Below are 21,532 nucleotides of genomic sequence, written 5' to 3' on the forward strand. Positions count from 1 at the left end.
AAAATGGATTCTGCTTATGCAAATGAGTACAAAACATTCATGAAAGATGGACTCAAGAAAAGCTACGCAGAAAAGGTGCCACGATGGAATACAGAACTGAGTCAGCTGGACAGATTTGAAATGGACAGAGTAGTGCATAACACCTGAGAGCTTTGGCTCAGTAAATGGACAGAGTAGTGCATAACACCTGAGAGCTTTGGCTCAGTAAATGGACAGGTGCATAACACCTGAGAGCTTTGGCTCAGTAAGGACTGTTTGAAATGGACAGAGTAGAGCATAACACCTGAGAGCTTTGGCTCAGTAAGGACTGTTTGAAATGGACAGAGTAGAGCATAACACCTGAGAGCTTTGGCTCAGTAAGGACTGTTTGAAATGGACAGGTGTATAAAACCTGAGAGCTTTGGCTCAGTAAGGACTGTTTGAAATGGACAGGTGCATAACACCTGAGAGCTTTGGCTCAGTAAGGACTGTTTGAAATGGACAGGTGCATAACACCTGAGAGCTTTGGCTCAGTAAATGGACAGGTGCATAACACCTGAGCTTTGGCTCAGTAAATGGACAGAGTAGTGCATAACACCTGAGAGCTTTGGCTCAGTAAATGGACAGGTGCATAACACCTGAGAGCTTTGGCTCAGTAAATGGACAGAGTAGTGCATAACACCTGAGAGCTTTGGCTCAGTAAGGACTGTTTGAAATGGACAGAGTAGAGCATAACACCTGAGAGCTTTGGCTCAGTAAATGGACAGGTGTATAACACCTGAGAGCTTTGGCTCAGTAAATGGACAGAGTAGTGCATAACACCTGAGAGCTTTGGCTCAGTAAGGACTGTTTGAAATGGACAGAGTAGAGCATAACACCTGAGAGCTTTGGCTCAGTAAATGGACAGGTGTATAACACCTGAGAGCTTTGGCTCAGTAAATGGACAGAGTAGTGCATAACACCTGAGAGCTTTGGCTCAGTAAATGGACAGGTGTATAACACCTGAGAGCTTTGGCTCAGTAAATGGACAGAGTAGTGCATAACACCTGAGAGCTTTGGCTCAGTAAGGACTGTTTGAAATGGACAAAGAGTAGAGCATAACACCTGAGAGCTTTGGCTCAGTAAATGGACAGGTGTATAACACCTGAGAGCTTTGGCTCAGTAAATGGACAGAGTAGTGCATAACACCTGAGAGCTTTGGCTCAGTAAATGGACAGAGTAGTGCATAACACCTGAGAGCTTTGGCTCAGTAAATGGACAGGTGCATAACACCTGAGAGCTTTGGCTCAGTAAATGGACAGAGTAGTGCATAACACCCGAGAGCTTTGGCTCAGTAAGGACTGTTTGAAATGGACAGAGTAGAGCATAACACCTGAGAGCTTTGGCTCGTAAATGGACAGGTGTATAACACCTGAGAGCTTTGGCTCAGTAAATGGACAGAGTAGTGCATAACACCTGAGAGCTTTTGGCTCAGTAAGGACTGTTTGAAATGGACAGAGTAGAGCATAACACCTGAGAGCTTTGGCTCAGTAAATGGACAGGTGTATAACACCTGAGAGCTTGGCTCAGTAAATGGACAGAGTAGTGCATAACACCTGAGAGCTTTGGCTCAGTAAATGGACAGGTGTATAACACCTGGAGAGCTTTGGCTCAGTAAATGGACAGAGTAGTGCATAACACCTGAGAGCTTTGGCTCAGTAAGGACTGTTTGAAATGGACAGAGTAGAGCATAACACCTGAGAGCTTTGGCTCAGTAAATGGACAGGTGTATAACACCTGAGAGCTTTGGCTCAGTAAATGGACAGAGTAGTGCATAACACCTGAGAGCTTTGGCTCAGTAAGGACTGTTTGAAATGGACAGAGTAGAGTATAACACCTGAGAGCTTTGGCTCAGTAAATGGACAGGTGTATAACACCTGAGAGCTTTGGCTCAGTAAATGGACAGGTGCATAACACCTGAGAGCTTTGGCTCAGTAAGGACTGTTTGAAATGGACAGGTGCATAACACCTGAGAGCTTTGGCTCAGTAAGGACTGTTTGAAATGGACAGGTGTATAAAACCTGAGAGCTTTGGCTCAGTAAGGACTGTTTGAAATGGACAGGTGTATAAAACCTGAGAGCTTTGGCTCAGTAAGGACTGTTTGAAATGGACAGGTGTATAAAACCTGAGAGCTTTGGCTCAGTAAGGACTGTTTGAAATGGACAGGTGTATAAAACCTGAGAGCTTTGGCTCAGTAAATGGACAGGTGTATAAAACCTGAAACTTTGGCTCAGTAAGGACTGTTTGAAATAGACAGGTGTATAAAACCTGAGAGCTTTGGCTCAGTAAGGACTGTTTGAAATGGACAGAGTAGAGTATAACACCTGAGAGCTTTGGCTCAGTAAATGGACAGGTGTATAACACCTGAGAGCTTTGGCTCAGTAAATGGACAGGTGCATAACACCTGAGAGCTTTGGCTCAGTAAATGGACAGAGTAGTGCATAACACCTGAGAGCTTTGGCTCAGTAAATGGACAGGTGCATAACACCTGAGAGCTTTGGCTCAGTAAATGGACAGAGTAGTGCATAACACCTGAGAGCTTTGGCTCAGTAAGGACTGTTTGAAATGGACAGAGTAGAGCATAACACCTGAGAGCTTTGGCTCAGTAAATGGACAGGTGTATAACACCTGAGTAGCTTTGGCTCAGTAAATGGACAGAGTAGTGCATAACACCTGAGAGCTTTGGCTCAGTAAGGACTGTTTGAAATGGACAGAGTAGAGCATAACACCTGAGGCTTTGGCTCAGTAAATGGACAGTGTATAACACCTGAGAGCTTTGGCTCAGTAAATGGACAGAGTAGTGCATAACACCTGAGAGCTTTGGCTCAGTAAATGGACAGGTGTATAACACCTGAGAGCTTTGGCTCAGTAAATGGACAGAGTAGTGCATAACACCTGAGAGCTTTGGCTCAGTAAGGACTGTTTGAAATGGACAGAGTAGAGCATAACACCTGAGCTTTTGGCTCAGTAAATGGACAGGTGTATAACACCTGAGAGCTTTGGCTCAGTAAATGGACAGAGTAGTGCATAACACCTGAGAAAGCTTTGGCTCAGTAAGGACTGTTTAAAATGGACAGAGTAGAGTATAACACCTGAGAGCTTTGGCTCAGTAAATGGACAGGTGTAAACACCTGAGAGCTTTGGCTCAGTAAATGGACAGGTGCATAACACCTGAGAGCTTTTGGCTCAGTAAGGACTGTTTGAAATGGACAGGTGCATAACACCTGAGAGCTTTGGCTCAGTAAGGACTGTTTGAAATGGACAGAGTAGAGCATAACACCTGAGAGCTTTGGCTCAGTAAATGGACAGGTGTATAATACCACAGAGCTTTGGCTCAGTAAATGGACAGAGTAGTGCATAACACCTGAGAGCTTTGGCTCAGTAAGGGACTGTTTAAAAATGGACAGAGTAGAGCATAACACAATGAGAGCTTTGGCTCAGTAAATGGACAGGTGTAAACACCTGAGAGCTTTGGCTCAGTAAATGGACAGAGTAGTGCATAACACCTGAAAGAGCTTTGGCTCAGTAAGGACTGTTTGAAATGGACAGAGTAGAATTATAACACCTGAGAGCTTTGGCTCAGTAAATGGACAGGTGTATAACACCTGAGCTTTGGCTCATAAAATGGACAGGTGCATAACACCTGAGAGCTTTTGGCTCAGTAAGGACTGTTTGAAATGGACAGGTGCATAACACCTGAGAGCTTTTGGCTCAGTAAGGACTGTTTGAAATGGACAGGTGTATAAAACCTGAGAGCTTTGGCTCAGTAAGGACTGTTTGAAATGGACAGGTGTATAAAACCTGAGAGCTTTGGCTCAGTAAGGACTGTTTGAAATGGACAGGTGTATAAAACCACAGAGCTTTGGCTCAGTAAGGACTGTTTGAAATGGACAGGTGTATAAAACCTGAGAGCTTTGGCTCAGTAAGGACTGTTTGAAATGGACAGGTGTATAAAACCTGAGAGCTTTGGCTCAGTAAGGACTGTTTGAAATAGACAGGTGTATAAAACCTGAGAGCTTTGGCTCAGTAAGGACTGTTTGAAATGGACAGAGTAGAGAGAACACCTGAGAGCTTTGGCTCAGTAAATGGACAGGTGTATAACACCTGAGAGCTTTTAGCTCAGTAAATGGACAACAGGTGCATTAACACCTGAGAGCTTTGGCTCCAGTAAGGACTGTTTGAAATGGACAGGTGCATAACACCTGAGAGCTTTGGCTCAGTAAGGACTGTTTGAAATGGACAGGTGTATAAAACCTGAGAGCTTTGGCTCAGTAAGGACTGTTTGAAATGGACAGGTGTATAAAACCTGAGAGCTTTGGCTCAGTAAGGACTGTTTGAAATGGACAGGTGTATAAAACCTGAGAGCTTTGGCTCAGTAAGGACTGGTTCGGTTGCATCATTCCTGTGATGCGGGTGAAGCAGGTTACGGAACGGTGACCTACCTCCATGGCACTCACTTTCTTTCAAGGGAGGAATCTGAATGGCCTGATGGGACTTGGGCCACCTACCCCACAGTGATCCTGAGGTAAAAAAAGACATTACTGTAAATTGCCTAAAGCTGGAAACTAATGCAACTTCTTCCCTGATTCAGTACTTCTCTTCATGGAACAAACTTCTCAAAGCTGTAGCCTGGCTGCTGAAGCTCAAAAGGCTCCTTCTGCTCCGAAGTCGGAAAGACAAAGAGAATGTGACATCCAAAATTAAAGGTGAGCAACAATGCTTAACAGTGGATGATTTGGACGAAGCAGAAAAGGCGATCATTTGCTATGAACAGCAGTGTCACTTCAAGTCTGAGCTTACTCTCTTAAGAAAAGGCATGCCAGTCAAAGTGGCAGACCTGCCAGAGGACCTCCAGACTTACCACCCTTTTCACATGTAGTCATCGACTACTTCGGACCTATTGAGGTAAAAAGGGGTCGTTCCCTTGTGAAGAGATGGGGAGTGATCTTTCTGGCGAGCAGAGCCATTCACTTGGAAGCCGTGAGTATGTTGAACACTGACTCCTGCATCAACGCTATCCGGCGATTCCTTTGTATGTTCGTCTGTTGGACTGTTAAACACCTCACTCTGATGCAGCAACCGCAAAAATGGACTAATACCAAAAGGAACTGCTGTCATAGTTGACAAGCTTTGCTTGCTTTTAGAGGCTGAAGAATCGGCTTGAAGGTCTGGCTGACTCTGCCAGGCCTATGAGCTATGTCCCATGCCCCTGCACGTATTCACATATATTGACAAACCTACAGATTTTGACCTGCGTGCTCACACACCAGCCCACACATGCATTCATGGACTTTCATATCCACAGTACACTTACACTCACTGCTATGCACATACATGGACTTCACACCCTTGCAGCACACTGACACATGGACTCTCAGGAGTCAATGGACTGTGTTTGGACACTATGCACACATCCATGGACTTTGGGGGGATTGAGGTCTCTATGGACCAGCACTATGAACTTTGGGTTTACTTTTGAAAAAGAAAAAAAATGTTTTGATGCTTGAATATGGCTGTGGACTGATTTGAATTGTGACGTGACATCAGTTAGCATGTTTGATTAATATATTTTATGGCTCCATATTTTGTATATATTTGGTAATTGTCATCCCTTAGCATTGACAATTAGGGGCCAGAATGTAGGAGCCATATTTGGGTTTTGTGAACTTATCTGTGGAATAAGATCAAGTACCTTAGTTAACGTTATGACATTATGGAAATATGGTTTTAAGTTAACAGAAATAATATAGTTTAATTTAAGATGTGTCATACTTACCTTAATTACCCTGAGCAGTGTGTTACCTGTATGTACTTACCTGATTACCTGTCAAATGGTAGTAGACACACCCCTTTCACTTGCCTGTGGCGCGAAGTGGTGGCTTTAATTAGGACATTCACAAAGTGTGCAATGGGTTAGATGGCAAGACGGTACAGTTTTCAGACCGCAAACTACCGCTTTAGTTTTTCCTTTGTTTTCATAATTTGTCCATCCAAGAAAGAGAACCGGATTGTTTGAATAAATACAACATCTCATTTACTTCAACTCTCTGTGCGTGCTTACTATGGATTGTGTGTCGGGAACCCTTGTCATTAACCTCACGTGGCAAGTTTTGTTGGAAACGCCACTTCAGCATAGCTATGACCAATCAATCATTGGGTGTCAGCATAGCTATGGCCAATCAATCATTTGGTGTCAGCATAGCTATGACCAATGGAAGTGGGATCAGCAAGGGGTTGAATGGTCCAAAGACTAACCCTTGGGGGACAGAGTTGCAGAGTTAACTTGAATGCAACAGTTTTGTGCAGCGTGGTTATGAAGCCAACAACAAATGTTAATGTTTAATCTTTAAACTGCATGCAGGTTCGATGAGAGAGAGAGAGACAAGGAGAGACTGTGAGAAGGTGCACATAGCTATACAATGAAAGGATGTCATCCAATTTAAATAGTACAACTTAGAAAATCATTGTGTGGTGGTCAATGTTGATATTGTGGTGGGCTGCCACAAATAAGACAATGTATGGGAAACACTGTCATTTGTGTGTATATCTATATATATATGTGTGTGTGTGTGTGTGTAAAATTGTGTGCGTGCATGCGTGTGTCCGTGCATTTGTGTGTGCGTGCATGCGTGTGTGCTCATTCTTACAGGCTTCTTGTCAGGAAGGCAGTCAGGGAAACTCATTTATCGTGTGCGTGTGCGTGTGTGCGTGCGTGTGTGCGTGCTCATTCTTACAGGCTTCTTGTCAGGAAGGCAGTCAGGGAAACTCAGCCTGCTGATCTCCGAGATCATCTTCTTTCTGTGGCCTGGTTTAGACACACCTATAGCAGTGAGGTCCTGAAAGATCCACACACACACACACATAACAGTTTAAACACACCTACAGCAGTGAGGTCCTGAAGGATGCACACACACACATTCATTATTTGAGTTCATTTTCAAATTAATCTGCCCACATCATTTTTTCAAAATCAATTAATCGTGTGCGTGTTTGTGTATGCGTATGCGTATGTGAATATGTGCATGTGTGTATGTGAGTGTGTGTGAGTTTGTGTGTGTGTGTGTGTGTGTGTGAGTGTGTGTGTGTGTGTGTGTGTGTGTAAGAGAGTGTGTGTGTGTGTGTGTGTGTGTGTGTATGTGTGTCACCTCTGGGGTCATATAACTGATAGTTGGCAGGTCATATCCAGCATTGAGGAAATAGAGTGTGTGTGTGTGTGTGTGTGTGTGTGTGTGTGTGTGTGTGTCACCTCTGGGGTCATATAACTGATGGTTGGCAGGTCATATCCAGCATTGAGGAAATAGAGTGTGTGTGTGTGTGTGTGTGTGTGTGTGTGTGTGTCACCTCTGGGGTCATATAACTGATGGTTGGCAGGTCATATCCAGCATTGAGGAAATAGAGTGTGTGTGTGTGTGTGTGTGTGTGTGTGTGTGTGTGTGTGTGTGTGTGTCACCTCTGGGGTCATATAACTGATGGTTGGCAGGTCATATCCAGCATTGAGGAAGTTTGTGGTGTAAAACTGGAGCTGGGATCCAGTCAGCCAATCAATGACCGCCTCCGCATTCTACAGGATATAGATAGAGAGACGAGAAACACACGCACACGTTCAGCTGCCATGACCACTAAATAACAACAAACGCTGCCATGACAACTAAATAACATCAAACGCTGCCATGACAACTTAGCATAGCTGTCAACATTGAGCTTTGAAAATAAGGGAGATTTCCCGGGTTTCTCACGCAGAATACGGGAAAATGTCAACATTCGTCCCCCAACGTTGGAAGGGTTGCAGTATTAGTCCGTTTCGCAATTGCAAGCTTGTGCATTGGTCAGCTAAACAATACAACAAAGTAGCCACTTTATTTACGCCTAACAACAGCCTATTCATTTGGTCAACTTTATACAGCCCTAACAAGGCTAAAGTTTTGTAGCCTAATCGGTGGCCCTGTGCGCTGTCATTCTCTCTCCTGCGCAAACAAAATGTGTGCGTTCCAACTTCCAAGTAGCCTATAGTGCGTAATTTTTCTTCATAAAGTTGAACAAATGCATTTGGTTATTTTAGAGAGAAAATATAAATAGCCTGTCATGCAGTTTATGGGCTACAGTGCAGAGTTGGGAAGTTATGGTAGGCCAACTTGGAGTGAATATACAAACAGGGGGAATTCTTTCTCTACTCGTAGCTGAGTGGTAGGCCGATACACACAGCGTTCACCCGTAGCCTACACTATGCAGGTGCCACTGAATCATGCTCTCACGACAACCACGCCATCATCTTAAATAGTCTCACTGTTGCCTTTAAGCAAGCAAAACGATGCTTTGAAAACATCTGTTTCGTTGGAAGGGCAAGGGTGTAGCAACAGGACAACAGTACAGAGACTGACAAGTCCGATATAGAGCTAATGTTATGAGATTGTTAAAATACGGAATATTTACAGGAAAATATTAAAACGGGAAGACAGCGGGAGAAAAGTTAAAATACGTGAGAAACCCGGAAAAAAAGGGGAGGGTTGACAGCTATGCACCTAAGTAACAACAAACACTGCCTAAAATCATGCACAAAACCACAAAGCCTAATAATGAAAATAAAACAGACATAGAGACAGACATAAAACGAAAAAAAAAAAAAAAAAAAGAAAATTAAATAACCTAGTTATGATGACCTACTAAATGACCTAGTCACCATGACAACTAAATAATCTAGTATGAACAAATATATAAAAAGTGAAACAAAGGTGCGATTTGTAGGATTGTTACCGAACGTTCGTAGGCCAAAATCAAAACACTGGTGAACGTTCTCAAGACTACCAGACGCAAGCCTCTTCTGGGTTGCCAGATGTAATGAAGACCTGCAGCTGCTTTAACGTTTCTCCAACCATGACCCAGCTACACATTACGGAAACAGTGAAAACAAAAAATACCTCTCTAACCAACGTAACATATTTAGCTGAAGTTAGCGATGCAGATGAAGTTTAGCCTAGGCTACCTGTTGTGGAGAAATATGGCCAGCTCTGCGTCAGACTTGATATTCTTCGTTTGAGGAAGACGTCACCATCTCAGGAAGCTCCTCTGATGTCCACTTAATTTGTTTCTTGTTTTAATTTTGGAAATTTGCCTGCCTCTCGTAGGCATTCATGACTACAACTGACAGCTGTTGACAGTTGGCCTTTGCTAATTTGGCAACCCAAATAGTAGGACGCGCTAGCCCATTATTAATACGCTATTCTAGAATTAATCGTTCAAAACATAAACGAATTCCGCCCCGTAACTCATTTTTTTTCATGGGTTTTACGGGGTTTTACGGGTTAGAGTAATGTTGTCAAATAAGCCAATTACTTCAATTCATCGTGTTTCCTTACTCTCTGACAACATATGGTGATCATTTTTGGAATGGTTACAGTTTATTTTCCATTATTTCCTACATACTGGTCCTTTAAAACAAGTGAACTGGAACAGACAGAAAGTCGCTCATTCACACAGCTGTCACTCAAACAGCAGCCCCGCCCACTCATTCACACAGCTGTCACTCAAACAGCAGCCCCGCCCACTCACTCACACAGCTGTCAGTCAAACAGAGAGGGAGGTGACACACACATACACACAAAAACAGTGTGAGAGAAAGAGAGAGAGATTACACACACACACACACACACACTGTGTGTGTGAGAGAGGGGATTCCCATACACAAACAGAGCCATAATCCAGTGATTTCTTGTCCCAAAGTATTTGGCTGCAGTTCCATTTCCCACCACACGGTGGCACTGATTACCCAATAATACAATACTACTATAATATTATTTAACATATACAGCATGTACTGATATAATAACAACAATAAACTATTATTTCATATATACATCTTCCCAAAAATATAATGCTAATATGATAATAGTACACTATTATTTCATATGTACATGTTCCCAAAAATATAATACTAATTAGGGCTGGGCGATATGGCTGAAAACTGTATCACGATATAAGTATTTCATATCGGTCGATATCGATAATTATTGATTTTTTTTAAATCTATTTCAGATAAGGACCAGAAGGGAAAAGTTAAATTAAACACTTTTAAACACTTTTATTTTAAACTTAACCTTCCTCTGATTTGAATCACCTCAGTTATCAATCAAAGCAAACAGGGAAAAGAAATAGCAACACAATCATGAAAAACACTCAAATAAATAATTGTGCACATAAGTCTGAATGAGCAGCACTGGTTGAAGCCTGGAAATATTGTAAACAAAGTAATTTGCTAGTTTATCATAGTAAGTCTACTGGTTAGACTGTTCAGTTTCCCCACGTGTGTTTAAGTTTCAAATGAATACTTTTTCTCCTTGGGACAGGCCCGTTTGAGTCTTGGAAAATACTTTCCATTTGCATCGGGATTGAGTTGATTAGAATTTAGCAGTCAATTTGATTGCAACAGTTTTGAACAAATTTGATGCTAACCGGATTTAATAGGCAGTCGTCTTGCACGATTGTGAATGTTTGGATTACATGCGCATGCTGAGGAGGGATGCACCTAGAGAGAGAGAGAGAGAGAGAGAGCGCACGCACAGGGCAAGGACTCATTGAGAGTCTGTGTTGAGGTAGGCCTACTTCTATTGTCTACTCTGGTAGAGTTGCACATACTAGCTACAATGCAAGATATATTTAGCCTATTTATTTATGGACAACGTAAGGCGGGAGGTGTGTGTTGCTTTTAATTATCGAATGTTCTATCAAACGCATTTTTTATTGATATCGATTACATGTCTATTGCGATACATGTCGTTATCGTTTTATCGCCCAGCCCTAATGCTAATATGAGAATAATCGACGCCTAACATATCGCTATCGTTTTATCGCCCGGCCCTAATGCTAATATGATAATAATCGACGCCTAACATATCGCTATCGTTTAATCGCCCGGCCCTAATGCTAATATGATAATAATCGACGCCTAACATATCGCTATCGTTTTATCGCCCGGCCTTATGCTAATATGATAATAATCGACGCCTAACATATCGCTATCGTTTTATCGCCCGGCCCTAATGCTAATCTGATAATAATCGACTAACATATCGCTATCGTTTTATCGCCCGGCCCTAATGCTAATATGATAATAATCGACGCCTAACATATCGCTATCGTTTTATCGCCCGGTCCTAATACTAATATGAGAATAATCGACGCCTAACATATCGCTATCGTTTTATCGCCCGGCCCTAATGCTAATATGATAATAATCGCCTAACATATCGCTATCGTTTTATCGCCCAGCCCTAATGCTAATATGATAATAATCGACGCCTAACATATCGCTATCGTTTTATCGCCCAGCCCTAATGCTAATATGATAATAATCGACGCCTAACATATCGCTATCGTTTTATCGCCCAGCCCTAATGCTAATATGATAATAATCGCCTAACATATCGCTATCGTTTTATCGCCCGGCCCTAATACTAATATGAGAATAATCGGCACCTAACATATCGCTATCGTTTTATCGCCCAGCCCTAATACTAATATGATAATAATCGACGCCTAACATATCGCTATCGTTTTATCGCCCGGCCCTAATAAACCTCTATAATAGACCTATTTTTTCACTACTGAAAACATGGTCAACATGTAATCACACATGTTGGCCAACATGGAAAAGATCTCTATGGGTATATAACTATTTCTGTGTCACCCAGTGGTACTCATTTTGGGTAGCCTACTATAATCATATCACATTTTCATGCCATTTCTCTAGTGGCTGGTAAAAATCCGCTGGAATACACCAGCCACATTGGCAGTTGGAAAAAATTATATTAATTAAATAGTAATATTTAAACAGACACACACACACACACACACACACACAGACACACACACACCTTGCTCTCAGTGGAGGCTTCCTCTTTCCGCTGCAGAAGAGGATCCACAAACTGCCGCGCCTCTCGACCTGGAGCAACCGAAGGACTCTGACTGCAGCCGGAACCTGAGAGTCACCATGACAACACACACAACAGATTCAACCTGAGAGTCCCCATGACAACACACACAACAGATTCAACCTGAGAGTCACCATGACAACATATTCAACCTGAGAGTCCCCATGACAACACACACAACAGATTTGTATGGTGGGATTCGCAATTGTATGTAAATCAGGCTATACGTGTGTATGTGTGTGTGTGTGCACGTGCATGTGTGTATGTGTGTACCTTGATCCACTGAACGAGACTGTTCCAACAGGTGCTCTTTAGCCTTGGCTGACTGTGCCAACACTGTTGCCAGGAGCTACGAAGAAACACACAGATATTAGTCAAGGAGAGACAACAGGTTTTCAAATATTGTAATATGTTATATCAGTGATCAGATCAGCTTAGTCTATACAGGTGTTATATCAGTGATCAGATCAGCTTAGTTTAGTTTATACAGGTTTTATATCAGTGATCAGATCAGCTTAGTTTATACAGCACCCCTCACTGCTCCCCAAGCGCCGCTGTTGTTGCAGGCAGCTCACTGCACCGGGATTAGTGTGTGCTTCACCTCACTGTGTGTTCACTGTGTGCTGAGTTCACTAATTCACGGATTGGGATAAATGCAGAGACCAAATTTCCCTTACGGGATCAAAAGAGTATATATACTTATACTTATATCAGTGATCAGATCAGCTTAGTTTAGAGGTTACAGGTTTTATATCAGTGATCAGATCAGCTTAGTTTATACAGGTTTTATATCAGTGATCAGATCAGCTTAGTTTAGAGGTTACAGGTTTGTGTGTGCGTGTTGTATGTATGTGTGTGTGTGTGTTGTGTGTGTGTGTGTGTGTTGCTGGTGTGTGCGTGTTGTGTGTGTGTGTCTGTGTGTGTGTGTGTGACAGTGTGTGTGTGTGTTGTATGTATGTGTGTGTGCATGTTGTGTGTATGTGTGAGTGTGTGTTGCTGGTGTGTGTGTGTGACGGTGCGTGTTGTGTGTATGTGTGAGTGTGTGTTGCTGGTGTTGTTGGTGTGTGTGTGTGTGTGTGTGTGACGGTGTGTGTGCGTGTTGTATGTATAATAATAATAATAATAATAATAATAATAACTAGAAATGCAATTCCAAGGAATTACCAGTGCATGAAAATGCTTAAGTTGTGATGTAAAATATCATGTATAGTTAAAACAGATAATACAGAGATGGTTACTGCTAGGATAGACATGGTGGTTGCATAGCTTAATAAAAGTTGATAGTTTAAAAGTAGACTGTTTAAAAGCTGAATGTAGATAGTTTAAAAGTTGTTGATAAACAGTAGATAGTTTAAACGTTGTTGATAGACAGCTAGTTTAATATATAGTTTAATGATAGTTTAAAAAGTAGACCCGCTTAAAAGTTGAAGGTAAATAATTTTAAAAGTTGTTGACAGACTGGAAGTTTAATGAATGTTGATATTCAAATAGTTTAATGGCTGTGTATAGGTAGATATTTGACGATAACTGAAAGTTGGAATGGCTCTGATGTTTGCTAGCAGTTATGCTAAGATTTTTAACTATGCTAACCATGCTACTTAGCTAATATTTTATAGCAGTGCTAGAAATGCTAACATGCTAACCATGCTACTTAGCTAACTTAACTAACGTTTTCTAGCAGTTTTGCTAAACATACTAACTATGTTAGCAATGCTAACATGTTAACTATGTTAACCATGTGACTTAGCTAACCTAGCTTATCATTTTTAGTAGTTATGCTAACTGTGCTAACTAGCATGCTAACTATGCTAACCTAGCTAATCATTTTTAGCAGTTATGCTAACTATGGTAACTAACATGCTAACTATGCTAGCCATGTGACTTAGCTCACCTAGCTTATCATTTTTAGTAGTTATGCTAACTATGCTAACTAGCATGTTAACAATGCTAACATGCTAACTATGTTAACCATGTGACTTAGCTAACCTAGCTTATCATTTTTAGTAGTTATGCTAAAAATGCTAACATGCTAACTATGCTGTTAGGAGTCATAGTTGATGACAAGTGTTGACATAGTTGATGACAAGTTAAAAGTTGTTGATAGACAGCTAGTTTAATAGATAGTTTAATCATAGTTTAAAAGTAGACCGTTTAAAAGTTGAATGTAAAAAGTTCAGTAGTTTAATGGGTTACATTGTTACAGTGGATTATTGTTACAATTACAGTGGATTATTGTAGTGAGGACTTTTATTTTGAAACAGTTTTGGGCAGAGGAAACAGTTGAATAGGATGTGTAGTCTTAATTGACCCAGATTGTATGCTTAAAGCCTGAGGCTGCAGGTGGCCTGAACACCTTCCATAGGGATTCTAATTGCTTAACGGGTCAGATTATGATGTCTGTCGGCAATGTTGGATTTTAAAAAGTTTTCTTTAATAGTTTAAAAGTATAAACGTTTCAAAGTTGAAAAGACATAGCAGCTTGGTCCGTTTGAATACCTACGCTACAAAGTTTGAATAAAGTTTCTAAGTTAAACTGTTCAAGAGAAATAAGGCCCGGAAAAAGTGGTAAAAGCGGAATAATAATAATAAGAAGTTGTTGAAGTTCAGGAAGAACAGTACAGTGCATTTTCATGCACTGTAATAATAAACTTGTTTTATATAAGCCTTTCAAAGTAACCCAAGGTGGCTTTACAAAAAAGATAGGGCGGGGAATAGAGGGGAAGAGAGGGGGGGGTAAAGGGTTGGGGGCAGGATGGTTAAGGACCATAGGCCTCAGTGAACAAATGGATTTTTAGGTGCTTTTGAACGTAGCCAGTGTGGGGGCTTGGCGGATATGGAGAGGTAGACTGTTCCAAAGGGTGGGGGCAGCAACACAGAAGGCTCTGTCACCAAAAGTCCGTAGGCCTGGAACGGGGATGACAAAGCGGGTCCTTGCCAGAGGGACCTCAGGGATATGGCTGGGAGTGATGCTGGATGAGATCGAGAGGTACAGGGGAGCAAGAGCATTGAGGGATTTGTATTTAAGGGAGTAATATTTTGTAGGTGATGCTGACTTCACCGAGCCAGTGAAGCTGCTTGAGTGTGGGGTAATGTGTTGCCATCGCTGTGTGTGTGAGGATCCTGGCAGCCGAAGGACACGCTGTAGCTTGTCCAGTGCTTTGGTGGGAAGACCATAAAGGACACCGCTACAGTAGTCCAGGACGGGAGGTGATGAAGGCATGTCAGAGTCTCCGCACAGCGTCTGACAGTGAGGGCCGGAGTCTGCAGATGTTTTGAGGTGGAAAGAAAGGCGGATTTGGTGATGTTACTGATGTGAGCTTGGAGTGAGAGGTTGCAGTCACACCCAAGTTACGCACGTATGTGTGTGTGCGTGTTGTGTGTATGTGTGAGTGTGTGTTGCTGGTGTGGGTGCGTGTTGTGTGTGTGTGTGTGTTGTGTGTGTGTGTGTGACACACCTTCACTCCCTCGGCCTGTGCGTGGAGTCCTGGCACGTTGAGGCCGTGGGTGTTGGTGGGCGTCGGTGAGGCAGGTGTCGTGGTTGGCGTGGTGGTTGCCGTGGAGACCGGCACGGGTGAGGTTGGCACCGGGGTGCTGCTGGTCAGGTGAGCGTTGGCATTGCCACTTTGCCCACAGCTGTTGGAACGTCCACTCAGACTGCCAGTGCTGCCCATGCTGCCCGCTGCACACACACACACACCGTCACACACACACACACACACAGTGCTGCCCCTGCTGTCCGCTGCACACACACACACACACACACACAGTGCTGCCCATGCTGCCCGCTGTACACACACACACATAGTGCTGCCCATGCTGCCCGCTGTACACACACACATGTTGCCCATGCTGCCCGCTGTACACACACACACACAGTGCTGCCCATGCTGCCCGCTGCACACACACACACACCGTCACACAGACACACACCAGCAACACACACACACAGTGCTGCCCATGCTGCCCGCTGCACACACACACACACCGTCACACAGACACACACCAGCAACACACACACACAGTGCTGCCCATGCTGCCCGCTGTACACACACACACACACACACAGTGCTGCCCATGCTGCCCACTGTACACACACACACACCGTCACACAGACACACATCAGCAACACACACACATGGTCACACACACACACACACACCGTCACACAGACACAAACCAGCAACACACACACACACACACACTGTCACACACACACACACCGTCACACACACACTATACACAAACACACACACTGTCACACACACACACACCGTCACACAGACACACACCAGCAACACACACACACACACACACCGTCACACACACACACACACCGTCACACAGACACAAACCAGCAACACACACACACACACGGTCACACACACACACGGTCACACACACACCGTCACACACACACACACAGTCACACACATTATACACACACACACACCGTTACACACACACCGTCACACACACCGTTACACACACACACACACACACACACATCACACACACACACACATACACACACCGTCACACACACTGTATACACATACACTATATACACACACACCGTCACACACACCGTCACACACACACTCACACACCATCACACACACACACACACACACCGTCACGTGTGTGTGTTTGTGTACCTCCTCCTGGTTTTCTCAGGACCCACACTTCTTCACTGGCAGTGCTGTGATGACCACTGAGTGTCGGTGAACCATGGGGACTGCCAACATGACCACGGTTACCTAGCAACACACACACACACAAACACACACAGACGCACAGAGATACTAGTCTCACACAGATATTCAGTTTGAAGGTGTCTTTCTGTTGGATAGTTCCATTAGAATTGCACACACACACACACATACACACACACACACAGATACTAGTCTCACACAGATATTCAGTTTGAAGGTGTCTGTCTGTTGGATAGTTGCATTAGAATTGCACACACACACACACACACACACAGATACTAGTCTCACACAGATATTCAGTTTGAAGGTGTCTGTCTGTTGGATAGTTCCATTATAATTGCACACACACATACACGTACATGCATACATACATACAAACATACACATACATACATACATACATACATACATACATACAAATATACACATACACTCCTCAAAAGACACCACATCAGTTTGGAGAGTTATGGATTATAGACTATAGTGTGTTCTAGAGTCAGTAATTAGGACCCACTATATCCCAAAGATAGGAAATCTAGAATTCAACCAGTTAGCATTTTGGGAATTAGACCCCACTATATCCTATAATCTAGAATTCAACCAGTTAGCATTTTGGGAATTAGACCCCACTATATCCTATAATCTAGAATTCAACCAGTTAGCATTTTGGGAATTAGACCCCACTATATCCTATAATCTAGAATTCAACCAGTTAGCATTTTGGGAATTAGACCCCACTGTATCCCGAAGATAGGAAATCTAGAATTCAACCAGTTAGCATTTTGGGAATTAGACCCCACTATATCCTATAATCTAGAATTCAACCACTTAGCATTTTAGGGAATTAGACCCCACCAGGGGCGATTCTAGACCTAGAGCTTTGCTGGGGCACAGGCCCCCAACTCCCAATACAAAACAAAATAAAAAATGCGCGCGCAATATGAAATAAATGGCTAGCCTACGGGTACCCTGCCTACGGTAACCCTGCCTACGGGTACCCTGCCTACGGGTCTCCTCCTCCTCCTCCTGCCTGGTACTGGACTGCCCAGCCTGTGCTCTTTCTCCCCTCTCTTCTCCTCCTCCTCCTCCTCCTCCAGCACTCCCTCCCTCAATTGTTGTAGCAGCCACTATCCAGCAACATCCAAACACATAGGCATAAGTAGGCCTACTGTATACTCACTGCATGAATTTAATAGGCTTTCCTGACTTTTTTAGTCAAAATTGAGATAAACTTCCCTCCCAGGCAAGGGTCCTATAGTCATCCTGGCAATACTGCAGTTCTTTGTAGCTTAAATAGCCTACTAAATCCTTCATATTGACTTTTGGTGATAATTTGCAAATATCTGTGTAGATTATTATAGGCTACATTTGCAAATGCAGCAAACTTAAGTTTGCCACTAAACCATTGATCAAATCACAGCATTGGCTATTACCAGCATAAATGTTAATGTTAGCGTTAATGTGGGCAATTATCATATCGGTGTAAAATGTCACACTCAGCGCGCACACACAGGGACACATACAAACACACACACACATGTGCACACACATACACACAGGGACACATACAAACACACACACACATACACACACACACACACACACAAACACACACATGTGCACACACATACACACAGGGACACATACAAACACATACACACACACACACACACACACACACACACATACACACATACAAACACACACACACGTGCACACACATACACACAGACACACAAACACACATTCAAACACACACACACACACACATGTGCACACACATACATACAAACACACACACACATGTGCACACACATACACACAGACACACATACATATAAACATACACACAGAACCACAGGTACACTAACAAACACATGCACAAAAACACAAATACACACAAAACACACTCTCACACTTCCAATCACTCACACTCACACGCATATACACAACATGTTCCTTTAGTTTTCTCTTTTCATGGAGTACATTTACCTTTGGAACACTGCCACCCCCAGAGTGTATGTGTGTGTGTGTGTGTGTGTGTGTCTTCAGATGTGTTATAGCCAAATGAAGTGAAGAGCAGTTGGTGTGTGTGTGTGTGCCTGTGTGTGTGTGTGTGCATGTGTGTGTGTACCTGTGTGTGGGTGTGTGTGTACCTGTGTGTGTGCGTGTGTGTGTGTGTGTTCGTGTGTGTGTGTGTGTGTACCTGTGTGTGTGTCTTCAGGTGTGTTATAGCCAAATGAAGTGAAGAGCGGTTGGTGTGGGGGAGGGTTATGTGGGGGGGAAAGACAGGATGTGACACGTTTGGGAGAGGTCCCCGTTCACCATGGTAACAGAGCCAGGGACCAGGGGGCGGAGCTGTATCCGCAGATACTGTTGGGCTGAGGGACCTAAACAATAGAACACCAAAACAACAACAACAAACAACAACAAAGTAACAACAACAAACAACAACAAAGTAACATAAAGAACAACAGAAGAAAGAAAAAGGAGGGATTCACAGCATCACTGACAGGCCAATCAACCAATCAAATTAAAATACCAATTAACCAATCAAATTAAAATACCAATCAACCAATGATACAAAGCTAATGGAACTTAACATGCTGGCCGAGCATTCAGACCAAAACAAATGAAACTTATGATGTCAAATAAATCAATCATGCACCAGATATTCCTCTATGACCATCATAACAAACACATACATGGGAGTGATATCCTTACACACACACACACACACACACACACTTACACACCTTACACACCACCCAGAGTCACATTGGCACTGCTAGAAGCTTCTTTCTGTATTTAACCCTTAGAACCCTAAGCTGTTTTTAGGGCATTTTCACTACCTTTATTCATAAGGATTTATTCTGGTCATTGTAAGTGCCACACACACATATTATATATTGTTTCTTTCAGCAGAGTCTAGGCCAGTGTTTCTCAAAGTGTGGTCCGGGGACCACTGGTGGTCCGCAAGCTATCCCAAGTGGTCCGCGAGTAATATAGATGAGTTGTTTGCAATATTGAACCAATTTGTGGAAGTATGTAAATCCAAAGTTCTGCAATACTGCCTATGTAAGCTATGACAATTTAAATCATATGAATCCTCTGACATAATAAGCAAGGTGCAAAGACAATAAGCAAGGTGGTTCAGTGAGTAGGCCTATTGTGTCTATTAGCCAGGTGGTCCGTGAGGTTTTTTCTAATGGTTAAGTGGTCCTTGGTCTGTAAAAGTTTGAGAAACACTGGTCTAGGCTATCCAGATCTGTTATTTAAAGAATTAAAATATAGAAAGTGTATTATAATGTTTTTTTTATATTTTGACATGTATCTCGCCACAGCAAGCTCTTAGATCTACATGCATTCAATGTGTGTGTAGGGCAGACTGTCCTGAATCTGGCAATATAATTGCCATGTTGGAGGGATACTCTGGGGCTGAGCAATTTCCAGAAATATGTGGTGTGTGATTTACGGAAATAAATGGCATTTTTTATTTAGTGATGAAAAATTACCTTTCTGCGCTCCATATCTGTTTCACAAACTGATCTGACCTGACTTGACCCGAGGTTGCGTGTTGTGTGCCTATGGTGTATGCACTCATAATGATTCTCAACTTTTTACTGCATTGCCATGAACCAAGTAAAGGCAAAAGGTGTTTCTTTGTTGAACAAATTGGGATGCAATGTGAGCCTTGAATTGGATGCCATGCAGGAATTTGCTAGATCTCAAAACCGATTATGACCATGCTTTTACCATAGAGAAACAAACGATAGCTTGATTATAAACATGCTTTGCCACAAAACAGACAAAACATGGGGTAAGTCCAGCTATATGTTATTAGTTATTATTTTGCTGACACTTTGTCTGTTTTATAACCCAGAAGGATGTACTTGGTATCAAATGATAGCTCTGTGTCTCCTCTTTCATCTGACATGCGTGACATATCTATCCGATCACAGGTCCGCGAGTAATTCAAATGAGAGTAATGAGTGTGCAGCATTGGTTTGTATTCATGACGCTATTATTTTGCAGTCACTTAGTCTGTTTTTATAAGCCAGAAGGATTGATATACATGGTACCAATGGATAGCCCTGTGTCTCCTCTTTCATCTGATATGCTTGCCATATCTATGTGATCACAGGTTCGTAATTCAAACAAGAGTAATGAGTGTGCAGGTGAACGCAGAGAAGTATAAACTGTAAATATGATGCAATTTGATTTAATTTCATGATTTTTTAAAATGTTCATACTTGATCGTACAGACAAGTGTGTAGGCTCATTGGAAAGCCCCACTTCTATCCTCTGTCACACAATAAAGGTTTCATCTCGCTACGACGAACAGTTCCGGAGCAATGTAACAGAAGAAAGGGTGTCTTTTTTGACGCACTTTGCATCAAACGGGTTCTAAGAGTTAAAGGCAATATTGTGCTGTGAAAGGTTTTCCAACTCAGAAAACTTAACTGCATGGTGTCAACTTTAACACATACAGTTAACTGAATGGTGTCAACTTTAACACACGGTACAGTGTTAACTGCATGGTGTTAACTTTAACACACACAGTACAGTGTTAACTGTATGGTGTTAACTTTAACACACACAGTACAGTGTTAACTGCATGGTGTCAACTTTAACACACAGTACAGTGTTAACTGCATGGTGTTAACTTTAACACACACGGTAGTGTTAACTGCATGGTCTTAACTTTAACACACACGGTAGTGTTAACTGCATGGTCTTAACTTTAACACACACAGTACAGTGTTAACTGCATGGTGTCAACTTTAACACACGGTACAGTGTTAACTGCATGGTGTTAACTTTAACACACACGGTACAGTGTCAACTTTAACACACACGTACAGTGTTAACTGCATG

At 42.6% G+C, this 21,532-nt stretch overlaps 1 protein-coding gene across 4 annotated transcripts in view; it reads right to left on the reverse strand.

The window, feature by feature from the left end:
- Positions 1-21,532, reverse strand: part of si:dkeyp-9d4.3 (caskin-1) — a 68,976-nt gene that overhangs the window by 16,239 nt on the left and 31,205 nt on the right. For all 4 annotated transcript variants that reach the window (XM_048248401.1, XM_048248403.1, XM_048248400.1 and 1 more), the window contains 6 exons: positions 16,598-16,699; positions 15,398-15,621; positions 12,216-12,291; positions 11,886-11,989; positions 7,469-7,579; positions 6,753-6,854 (listed from right to left, as the gene is read on the reverse strand). In XM_048248401.1, the coding sequence (XP_048104358.1) occupies positions 6,753-6,854; positions 7,469-7,579; positions 11,886-11,989; positions 12,216-12,291; positions 15,398-15,621; positions 16,598-16,699 (719 nt within the window). The remainder of the gene's footprint in view (positions 1-6,752; positions 6,855-7,468; positions 7,580-11,885; positions 11,990-12,215; positions 12,292-15,397; positions 15,622-16,597; positions 16,700-21,532) is intronic.

The sequence above is a fragment of the Alosa alosa genome, chromosome 7, assembly GCF_017589495.1.
Source record: "Alosa alosa isolate M-15738 ecotype Scorff River chromosome 7, AALO_Geno_1.1, whole genome shotgun sequence".
NCBI classification, from domain to species: domain Eukaryota; kingdom Metazoa; phylum Chordata; class Actinopteri; order Clupeiformes; family Clupeidae; genus Alosa; species Alosa alosa.